This window comes from Anabrus simplex, chromosome 7 (genome assembly GCF_040414725.1).
Source record: "Anabrus simplex isolate iqAnaSimp1 chromosome 7, ASM4041472v1, whole genome shotgun sequence".
Classification (NCBI taxonomy): domain Eukaryota; kingdom Metazoa; phylum Arthropoda; class Insecta; order Orthoptera; family Tettigoniidae; genus Anabrus; species Anabrus simplex.
The window spans coordinates 337,696,682-337,708,945 of record NC_090271.1 but is presented as its reverse complement, the minus strand read 5'-3'; the positions used below and the strand labels follow the sequence as shown (position 1 = coordinate 337,708,945).

Below are 12,264 nucleotides of genomic sequence, written 5' to 3'. Positions count from 1 at the left end.
TGATTAGCTGGGTAGGATCTATTTTTCTTTTAGTTTTAAGGGCTTGCTTTTGTTGTCTCCTCTGGGGAGTGAGTTTAATTTTAATTTTAACTACGTAGTGATCTGAACCTGTGTCTATTCCTCGGAGGACTTTGACGTTATAGATCTCTTTGTGGTGGTATTTGTCCATGCAGACGTGGTCCAGTTGCCATTCTCCTTTAGTGTAGTCAGGGTGTTTCCATGTTTTGAGTTTTTGAGGTTTCCTCTTAAAACATGTAGATTTTGAGATTAAATTATGGTTTCTACACAGGTCAACTAGTCTCTCTCCATTTTTATTTGTTTTCTTGTGTGCTGGCCATTTTCCGATGATGTCACGGTATTTTCTTTCTCTGCCTAGTTGAGCGTTGAAGTCGCCTATTAATAATTTTATATGGTGTTTGGGGATGTTATCTATGGTCTGGTCCAATAGGTCCCAAAATTCTCCTGTTTCCTCCTGGTCTTTTGAGGAGTTGTTTTTATCATTAGTGGGAGCATGGGCATTTATTATAGTATAGATTTTATTAGATGCCTTTAAGGTGAGCGTTGAGAGTCGTGGAGACTGCGATCTGAATTCTTGAACTGAGTTTATTATTTTAAGGCTGACCAAAAATCCTGTTCCAAATTTGGGACATTCTTCATCACTCTCTTCCCGGGTATACCTTTATAAAGTCTGTACCCTTGAGATTCCAAGGCATCCTGGTCAGTGTTTCTAATTTCCTGTAATCCCATGATAAGAATTTTGTGTTGGTCCATTATGTCGGTGATCACTTTTAGTTTACCGGTTTGCATGAGTGAGTTTATGTTGTGTGTAGAGAAGAATGTTATCTGCTTTGGTTTGATTCTTGATTTTGTCTCATTCGTGTATGTAGTACTGGGGTATTTCCGTGCCTCCGACTTCACGGTATCTTTCAGGTGGCAGCCCACCGTATCCGAATGCTGCCTTCTCTGAACTCTTGGTTCAGCCGGTGGAGTATTCCTTAAAAGACCTTCCATGGTTGACTGTCAAGGTGTCACCTGTGTGGGACTAGGTCCCGAATTACAACTCTGGATGTGATCCAGTGAGGTGATAATGAGGCCGCTCCTCTGGAGTACAGACGCCTTGTGCAGCCACCCCTAACCTGGAGAACAGACGCTGCATAATGGATTCCAGTGGCATTTCCTCCACTGTGGGGACCATCACCCCACCCAAAGGGGCTCATTCGCCCGAAGCCGTTGGCCCCCTTAGGGAGTCAGGTTATTTCCCGCCGCCCAACACTCGGCGTTGGCAATTTTACAGCTGGGTGCCAGACCAGCAAACCCTCCTCCTTTCTCATTCCGGACTTGGGACCGGACAATGGCGGAGGCTTTTATTGAAAGAATCATCAACAAATTTAGGTATCGTCCTAAAACCACCTTACCAAGAGACAAACCAAATCCTGTTAAGTTTTCAACATTTACTTTTAACAAAGATGTATATAAAATCACAAATATTTTCATAAAACACAATGTTAAGATTTCTTTTCGTACTAACAACAGAAATTTGTATATTTTGCACAACCCTTGCTCTCTTAATAAGGGCAACTCTTTTTCAAAGTCAGGAGTCTGTACGTTTTGCTGTAATGACTGTTCTTGCTCATATGTAGGTCAAACAGGTCGTTGCTTCAAAATCAGGTACGCAGAACATGTTAATGCAATTAAATATAACAAGTTTTCTGCAGTAGGCCAAAATATGAAGGATTCTAAACATATCTTTACTGAATTCGATCAAGATATTGAGATATTGGAGGTCCTAAACAAAGGTCCCTTGCTTGATGCTACAGAAAATTGTTTCATTCACTTGGACCAATATTTCAATGCAGGCCTAAATTTAAATGACATCTCCGAAAAACTAAAAATTTTGTTTGATTTTCTTATTTTACTTCTTACAAATAATAAAACCCCAAACTACATCTCTGTCTTTCATATTATGCATAACACTTTCTTACTTTACGCATATCCTTCGCTATACCCTCCTTAATTCCCTTCTCTCTCTTACCTGTCTCACCTCCTCTTGTCCCCCTACCTTCTTCCCTTTCCTTTTCAACCTGTCAATTTAATTTAATTTTCAGCTTTTACTTCCCCTTGTTTATTTCTGCATAATTTACTTTTCTTTATTCTTCTTTTTACCCCATTGACCCTGCATTGAAATGAGAAAAATGTCCTTGAAGTTCTTATTAATGTTACAACTTCCACCTTTTTAAATAGATTTCAATATTCAAGTTAAAGGAAACTATCCGCAGCTGTTGAACAGTTTCCATAGAAACAATTTACAACATTTAAAGCAGACGACTGTTCACAGTTTGTTTTTCAAGAATAATTTTAATGTTTATAAAGAAACTTTATACATGTTTCATCATTTCTGCTTCTGATCAATTGTGACAAGGCCTTTTATTTAAATTGAGAATCTTCCTACTCTAAGTAGAACTCAGGACTTCAAGATTCCATCTTGAGTAAAATAATTAAGTGTCGTTCTAATTATGACTGTCATATTTACAGAGAAACTCTATATGTGGTTCGACCTTTGTATAACATTTCATTTATGATGACTTTTTATGTATTTTTTATGTAAATCATGCTTTTTTTTTTTTTTTATGTATTTGAAAATCTTACAGTTCTAAGTCAAACTCAATACTTTCAAAGTTCTAACTTGAGTGAAAAGAATGATATTGTGTTAAGTGTCATTCTAATTGTGACTTCAAGATTGTGAAATTGTGATTATTTGAAGTTTTACTCTCCAGATACTTTAGGGGCATCATAAATCCCATATTAAGAGTGTTTATATGTGCATTGATTTAATGATGATATTATATTTGTGATTGCCTGTTCTCGTATTTGGCTGAAGATGACGCTCACCAGCGTCAGGACCAAGTAAATGTTATAACTTATTTCGTTTAATATTAGTATTGAAAAGATGGATTTTAAATTTTACTTATCTATCAAACTCGGTAACCTGCTAATACAGCCTTCTTCGTCTCCTTAAAGCCCTGCTTGACTCACATCTCCTCACAACGCATATATAAAGCAAACTTATTTTGCAAAATATTAGTGGCGCTATTAGCACCACTCTTCATCAACCATGAATAGGTGTCATCTATCAGATGTGCAAACACGCCTCCTGAATTTCGTTGATCTAGCACAACTCCTACATGGTGTTGGGATTTCATTTTCCGCCAGTGTATGTCAGCATTATGTTGGTAAATTTACTGGCACGTAAAAGAACTCCTGTGAAACAAAATTCCGGTACCTTGATGTCTCTGGGATTGTAAAACCAATAATATTACTTTTGTGAGTGAATGTCAAACATCACTTTTCTTGAAGGAATGAAGTGTCTGGTACATACTGAATACTTACTCTACACTCTACGTACATGAAGCTAATTTATATACCGCACTTTGATTCAAATGAATAGTATATAGTGAAAGCTGTGTTTTTTTTCAGATGCGTTAGTGCACTGATGTTAGCTATTTTGCCTCGCCACATGCTTCATAATGTCCAAGTGCAGGTTTGCTGGCTGGTATTAGTGCATATGCATGTGATCCATTTGATCCGTGTAATATACCATCTAGACGGAATGCAGAACAAAGAGGATTGAAAGTGTGGCAGGAGGCACAGTAGTAAGCAAACAGCAAGCAATAACAGTCTGTCAGGGTGGTAAGGAATCGTAAAGACCCACCTTATTATAATAGAGAAATAAAGAGACTAAGAAGGAGGTGCAGACTGGAAAGAAATAGAGATAGAAATGGCTGTGGAAGTAAGGAGAAATTGAAGGAACTTACTACAAAATTGAATCTAGCAAAGAAGGCAGCTAAGGATAATATGATGGCAGGCATAATTGGCAGTCATACGAATTTTAGTGAAAAATGGAAGGGTATGTATAGGTATTTTAAGGCAGAAACAGGTTCCAAGAAGGACATTCCGGAATAATTAATGAACAAGGGGAGTGTGTATGTGAGGATCTTCAAAAGGCAGAAGTATTCAGTCAGCAGTATGTAAAGATTGTTGGTTACAAGGATAATGTCCACATAGAGGAGGAGACTAAGGCCAAAGAAGTAATAAAATTTACATATGATAACAATGACATTTACAATAATATACAAAAGTTAAAAACTAGAAAAGCGACTGGAATTGATCAGATTTCTGGGGATATACTAAAGACAATGGGTTGGGATATAGTACCATATCTGAAGTACTTATTTGATTATTGTTTGGTCGGAGGAGCTATACCAGATGAATGGAGAGTTGCTATAGTTGCCCCTGTGTATAAAGGAAAGGGTGATAGACATAAAGCTGAAAATTACAGGCCAGTAAGTTTGATATGCATAGTATGTAAGCTTTGGGAAGGCATTCTTTCTGATTATATTAGACATGTTTGTGAAATTAATAACTGGTTCGATAGAAGGCAATTCAGTTTTAGGAAAGGTTATTCCACTGAAGCTCAACTTGTAGGATTCCAGCAAGATATAGCAGATATCTTGGATTCTGGAGGTCAAATGGACTGTATCGCGATTGACCTGTCTAAAGCATTTGATAGGGTGGATCATGGGAGACTACTGGCAAAAATGAGTGCAATTGGACTAGACAAAAGAGTGACTGAATGGGTGGCTATATTTCTAGAAAATAGATCTCAGAGAATTAGAGTAGGTGAAGCTTTATCTGACCCTGTAGTAATTAAGAGGGGAATTCCTCAAGGCAGTATTATCGGATCTTTATGTTTTCTTATATATATCAATGATGTGAGTAAAGGAGTGAAATCGGAGGTAAGGCTTTTTGCGGATGATGTTATTCTCTATAGAGTGACAAATAAGTTACAAGATTGTGAGCAACTGCAACGTGACCTCAAAAATGTTGTGAGATGGACAGCAGGCAATGGTATGTTGATAAACGGGGTTAAAAGTCAGGTTGTGAGTTTTACAAGTAGGAAAAGTCCTCTCAGTTTTAATTACTGCGTTGATGGGGTGAAAGTTCCTTTTAGGGATCATTGTAAGTATCTAGGTGTAAATATAAGGAAAGATCTTCATTGGGGTAATGACATAAATGGGATTGTAAATAAAGGGTACAGATCTCTGCACATGGTTATGAGGGTGTTTAGGGGTTGTAGTAAGGATGTAAACGAGAGGGCATATAAGTCTCTGGTAAGACCCCAACTAGAGTATGGTTCCAGTGTATGGGACCCTCACCAGGATTACCTGATTCAAGAACTGGAAAAAATTCAAAGAAAAGCAGCTCGATTTGTTCTGGGCGATTTCCGACAAAAGAGTAGCGTTACAAAAATGTTGCAATGTTTGGGTTGGGAAGAATTGAGAGAAAGAAGAAGAGCTGCTTGACTAAGTGGTATGTAATACCAATATAATGGTCCGTTATTGGACATTAAAAATTTTCCAGCTAACTCATTCTTGGTTGCCTGCGTTTTGTCCTCGTGTGCTAAGTTAGGCTCGTCAGTTGGGACTTAGCACACCACCCAAGACGCAAGGCTAGTGCGTACTGTGGAGGCTGCTGCTGCTGCTGCAGAGCTTTCATTCCCCGCCCGAAGGACGGGGCGGGCCCCCTAGATCGTGTCGCGATCTCTCGGGTCGGGAGATGTGGAGAGAACAGTGAGAGGTGTCAAATGAAGAAGAGGGAAAAACGGTGTGAAAATTTAGATGAATGGCTATACAGGAGTGTCGAGAAGGAAGGTTCGTGGGAGTGTAAGGTGGTGAAGTGTTGAAGCGATGTGATAGAGGACAGTTGTGAGGTGTCGGAGATGTTCAAGTGTCGGTGGTGGTGGGATGGAGATATTAGCAGAAGAAGGAGTTGGACGGACATAGATAGAGCGTTGGAAGGGAGGATGATCAGGCCGGGTATTGCGACAAGATGTGGAGTGGTGATATCTAGGGCGGGGAGGTGAGCGAGAGGGTTCGACGGGATGACGACGGCCGTAGAGAAGTGCTCCGCTGGAGATCAGGTGGGCGACGGCTGCTGCGCTGCGAAGCTGAAGTCTGATTAAATACGTCGGACCGGTGGAGTTGTAGATACGGAACGCCCTCTTGACGGGTATGGCTTGAAGGCGAAGTTGTTCTTGAATGTCGGTTGCCGGGATGAGTGGGCTTACGCCGCGGACGACGCAACTGAAGACTTCGTTTGTGGCAGATGTGTCGGACGGTGTTGGAAGTTGATGAGCGGCTGCTGCTGTTTCGACGGACAGTGGTGGTGGTGATGTCGTGGTCGGCAAGGCAGATGTAGACAGCGTAGAAGGGCGGGTGAAGTAGCGGGGAGGAATACGTAATAGTCGAGGTGGATCAACAGGAGGTAGCGCGGGGAGAGAGGTGGATAGAAGCGGCGATGAATGGGACGACGTAACAGTTGTGATGGAAAGCGAGGAAAAGGTGTGAGCAGCGGTCGCAAAGGTAGTGGTGATGGTCGTGGTGGTGGTCGTCATGGTGGTTGGTGGTAGGGAGGCTGACATCCAACGAGGAGTCGGCCTATATGCTTTGTTGGCTCGGCGCGAGTGGAAAGTAAAGATGTGTAGCCACCCGGCCGATCAAAAATAACAGGAGTGTCTTCTGCGACGAGTTGTGGAGTTCACTTGAGGTTTACCCAGATTTGAGATCCTGGAGAGAAGCTTGATCGCTGTGGAGGCCACTGCATAGGCTATTTGAAGCCACCAGCAGTGCCAATGCACTATGAGAGCTATGTCTCATTTCCAAAAATAGATGCCTGCCTGGCCATCAAATGATGTAGATGTTGATTCCCATAGGGAACCTAGAATATTTGTCCTGAATGAGTAAATTTATAATACCAATATAATGGTCCGTTATTGGACATTATAAATTTTCCAGCTAACTCATTCTTGGTTGCCTGTGTTTCGCCCTCGTGTGCTAAGTTAGGCTCGTCAGTTGGGACTTAGCACACCATCCAAGACGCAACGCTAGTGCATACTGTGGAGGCCACTGCATAGGCTATTTGAAGCCACCAGCTGGAAAACTTCCCCCTTGGTCCTTGGCCTCCACAGTATGCACTAGCCTTGCGTCTTGGGTGGTGTGCTAAGTCCCAACTGACGAGCCTAACTTAGCACACGAGGGCGAAACGCAGGCAACCAAGAATGAGTTAGCTGGAAAATTTATAATGTCCAATAACGGACCATTATATTGGTATTATAAATTTACTCATTCAGGACAAATATTCTAGGTTCCCTATGGGAATCAACATCTACATCATAAGTGGTATGTTCCGGGCTGTCAGCGGAGAGATGGCGTGGAATGACATTAGTAAACGAATAAGTTTGAATGGCGTTTATAAAAGTAGGAAAGATCACAATATGAAGATAAAGTTGGAATTCAAGAGGACAAACTGGGGCAAATATTCATTTATAGGAAGGGGAGTTAGGGATTGGAATAACTTACCAAGAGAGATGTTCAATAAATTTCCAATTTCTTTGAAATCATTTAGGAAAAGGCTAGGAAAACAACAAATAGGGAATCTGCCACCTGGGCGACTGCCCTAAATGCAGATCAGTATTGATTGATTGATTGATTGATTGATTGATTGATTGATTGATTGATTGATTGATTGATTGATTGATTGTGTGTAACCATGCAATAGCCATACAGCACCACTGCACAAGGATATTATTCTCTGTTCTTGATCTACTTATCTAAGGCATTTGATAAGGTTGATCATGGGAGACTACTGGCAAAAATGACTGCAATTGGACTTGACAAAAAGAGTGACTGAATGGGTGGCTATATTTCTAGAAAATAAATCTCAGAGAATTAGAGTAGGCGAAGCTTTATCTGACCCTGTAATAATTAAGAGTGGAATTCCTCAAGGCAGTATTATTGGACCTTTATGTTTTCTTATATATATATAAATGATATGAGTAAAGAAGTGGAATCAGAGATAAGGCTTTTTGCAAATGATGTTATTCTTTATAGAGTAACAAATAAGTTACAAGATTGTGAGCAACTGCAACGTGACCTCGATAATGTTGTGAGATGGACAGTGCGCAATGGTATGTTGATAAACGGGGTTAAAAGTCAGGTTGTGAGTTTCACAAATAGGAAAAGTCCTCTCAGTTTTAATTACTGCGTTGATGGGGTGAAAGTTCCCTTTGGGGATCATTGTAAATACCTAGGTGTTAATATAAGGAAAGGTCGTCATTGGGGTAATCACATAAATGGGATTGTAAATAAAGGTTACAGATCTCTGCACATGGTTATGAGGGTGTTTAGGGGTTGTAGTAAGGATGTAAAGGAGAGTGCATATAAGTCTCTGGTAAGAGCCCAACTAGAGTATGGTTCCAGTGTATGGGACCCTCACCAGGATAACCTGATTCAAGAACTGGAAAAAGTTCAAAGATAAGCAGCTTGATTTGTTCTGGGAGATTTCCGACAAAAGAGAAGCGTTAAAAAAATGTTGCAAAATTTGGGGTGGGAAGACTTTGGAGGAAGAAGACGAGCTGCTCGACTAAGTGGTATGTTCTGAGCTGTCAGTGGAGAGATGGCGTAGAATGACATGAGTAGATGAATAAGTTTTGAGTGGTGTTTATAAAAGTATGAAAGATCAGAATATGAAGATAAAGTTGGAATTCCAAGAGGAAAAATTGGGGAAAATATTCGTTTATAGGAAGGGGAGTTAGGGATTGGAAGAGAGATGTTCAATAAATTTCCAATTTCTTTGCAATCATGTAAGAAAAGGCCAGGAAAACAAGAGATAGGGAATCTGCCACCTGGGCGACTGCCCTAAATGCAGATCAGTATTGATTGATTGATTGACTCGCAGTATAGCGTGCAACACTAAGGGAATCTAGGAGATGTGTCGAACTAAATGAATAACAGTAAAACAGCACACTTACGAGTGCAAAGGGAGCAGTAGTGCAAAGTGATGGTGCAGATAACAGGACTTTACCAAACCACTCCACAGGATCATTCCATCAGGTTCAGCAGTAGAGAAGTTGAGGTACAGGAAGTTGATATCCACTTTAGAGCGCATGCTGAGCTCGTGTTGCCTGACAACTCTTGGGGGTTTCTTCACTAGCAGATAACCATCTCCTCCAAATCGAGGGGAACCCAGAATAATTGCTGCAAGCAGAAATGCGTACTGTTAGTGAGAGCACTTACTTACAGCCAGTGGCAGCTGGTGGTGATTTCAGCTGGCTGGACTTACTTGAAATCTGGTACAATAAAATTTTGTTTATTCCTATTTTTGGAGGGGATAGAGTAATTAAAAGAGTGAATCCAACTCTAACAGTGTTTAGTCTTTTACTTTGCAGGCAATTCTAATTTGAGATTTAGATAATAATCAAAGCAGGAATCATTCACGGACAAAGTACTTTTACAAAATATCAACTGGAATTGCAGAAACCTTTCAGGTATTTCCCCTGTGATTTTAAATTTATTCATTGACCAGGGCTGGTAACGTACTTCATCCAAATAATTGCAGTTTGACAGCTTCAAGACAATTTGAAAGAGTAACTTATTTTTCCATCACCTTTGCTGGAAACTGAACAGTTTTCTTAGGGTAGCAAACCCTACAATCAGACCTAACAGTAAGTAAGTAAGTAATTTACAGTGAACCAGGCAACAGGGAATCATGCCACTTGCACAGTACAAGAACAGTTGTAGGTGGTGCTTATGCATGAAACAGATTTTCATGTGGGAGGATCACTGTCATGTGTGCTGCCCCTCCCTTAAGGCAAGGACTACCCCCGGTCGATAGGGCACGCAGACAAAGAATACACCCATGGTATCCCCTGCCTGTCGTAAGAGGCGACTAAAAGGGGCAACCAAGGGATGATTGAATTAGAACGATGAAACTACTTGTGATTACTACCATCGCATGGGGAAAGCCATGGGTCGACTTTACTTGCGAGTAGTACCACTATGTTAGGTACACAATAGGTTTGTGATCAGTAGCAGCCGAGAGTGGTTCACTGTGGGTTTCCAGTGCCTGTGGTTAGTACCACTATATGAGTGGCACCGTTGGTCTGCGTTACCTGTACGACGTACAATACTTGTGCGTAGTACCATAATGTTTGGAACACCGTGATTTTACGCTACCTTTGATTATTACCACAACTTGAGAAATACCATGGTTCTACTTTACTAGCGATAAGTGTCATTATGAGGGACCGTTGACCTGGATATTGAACCCCTTTAGACAACAAGCATCATCGATTAAGGATTGTGCTTTGGAAGCAGTCCCTTAGTCAGTAATATTCTTTCTTGGAAGGTGAGGCATTGCGGGTCAGATCCACTGATTGTTTTAAATTCATATTCATCAATTCATTCTTCATCATCGTGTTTTGAATTCTGGTCAGTGGATGAATTTTGCACTTTTAAATTGTCATTGCATTTCATACCATTAGGGGCCGATGACCTAGATGTTAGGCCCCTTTAAATAAAAAGCATCATCATCATCATCATCATCATCACAGCAAGGACTCTCCCACCAAACACTTTGGTCATCCTCATCCTAATGCTGTTCACGCATACAAGCACAAGAAGATAGGAATCTAGGAGTACAGAGTGCAGCTGAGCTTGAAGAAATGCTTAATTTAAGAGTCTCGTGTGATCTGAAAGAAAGGAGGAGAAAAAAAGAGAAGAAACTTATGAGCAGTTCAAAATCTGGGTGTGCACATGCTTCAGTACCTACCAGCCACTACTGTTAACAGTTAATAACTTAATCTATTTCTGAGCAATTATTGTAATAAAAATATTAATATTTAATTCTTGAAGACTGACATTGACTTTCTGCCAGAAATGAATGCAAGGTATTTTGCAGAGTGAGAAGGAAATGACGGATGACATATTAGCGTTTTTGCAAAATGAGTCAGTGGAATGTGTGGGCAATGCACGTGCGGATTGCACTGATGACAATGTGGATGAAAGTGATATCTAGGCTTGTAGTTCATCGTCCAGTGAAACATAGTAAAGAACAATCATTGTCCAGTAAGAATGACCATCCACAACATAGTAAAAAAACTGTTACTAAGTCCACAGCAATATGACCGTATGGTACATAAGAAAAACCATGGTACTTCAAGGGAAGACAAGGCGAACCTGTTAAAAAGATTGTTGTTTTAGAAACTCAAGGATGTTTGAGACAAGTTACTCGATGTGTGTGATAGTGACCAACTACGTATGGCATCAAACTAGTGACTTCAAGGGGTGTGGTGGATGGTTGCATAACTTCAAATAGAGCTACAGCATTTGACAATGCGAAATAACGAGATTCCAAACAAGGGGCAACTTGCACAGCACACCACAGAATCGGCTTGAGCATTTGTAGACAATGTAAAAAATGTTATCCCATTGTTCAGTGCGGAATTTGTTTTCAACACCAACCAGTCGGGATTTGATGAGGAAATGGGTACAAAAGGCATCTTGGCAGTTGGAGGTACCATACGAGTTATAGCATAAGCAACAAAACATCAATACCCTAACAGATTCATATACAGTTATGCCTACTGTTAGTCTGAATGGCAAATTGGCTGGGAAGTTATTTATTGTGCTGCGAGAATTTGGAGGTTGTCTGCCTCCAATAATTCTGTTGCGTGTCAGGGACCTAGCAGGGACAGTACGGAAAGTTTAAGTCACAGCAAGCAAGAGTGGGAAAATACGCTTACCAGAACTACAGTTATGGTATGAACACTGCTTTTGGTCCATAGCTGGAGAAAAAAACTTACAGTTGCTAGACTATAAAAACATACTGAGTTTACAGGAAGTAATCTCACCTGGAAAATGTGTGACATTGCAGTTCATAACACCTGGAACCGCAGGACAAATTCAAACTCTGGGTGTCTGTTTTTTTCCTGCCTACAAAACATACTTTTGCATCATCTGCAGCTATACCATAAAGGATAGTGAGTTTCACAATAAACTGCATGACAGATAGGTTCGCATTCACTTGCCATTACTACTTGTCACCACATTATATCAATATGATTATCTATGCATTCTGTAAGAGAGGGTACCTAGCTGATCGCCCTGAATGATTTATATTTCAGAAGGCGTTCGCCTTTGATCTTCTTGGTGCAAGCTAAAGGTTTGTTTTGAACATTTCGTGAACGTCGATGAAGTGTAACACATGCATTTCGGAGAAGGTGGATCTCTGCCCAGCCCGGACACTCATTTGCCGTCGCCCTCCTGTGCACACGGTGCATCCTTAGCACTAATACCGGTTCCTGCCTCAGTCATTACTACATCACTTTCAAAAGCCCCTTACTCGTGAGGGTCCTTTGTTAGTGTGCAA

At 40.7% G+C, this 12,264-nt stretch overlaps 1 protein-coding gene across 1 annotated transcript in view; it reads right to left on the bottom strand.

Moving 5' to 3' along the window:
- Window positions 1–12,264, bottom strand: part of eys (eyes shut) — a 181,633-nt gene that overhangs the window by 14,124 nt on the left and 155,245 nt on the right. The window contains exon 21 of the mRNA XM_068228757.1: window positions 8,920–9,092. Within this exon, the coding sequence (XP_068084858.1) occupies window positions 8,920–9,092 (173 nt within the window). The remainder of the gene's footprint in view (window positions 1–8,919; window positions 9,093–12,264) is intronic.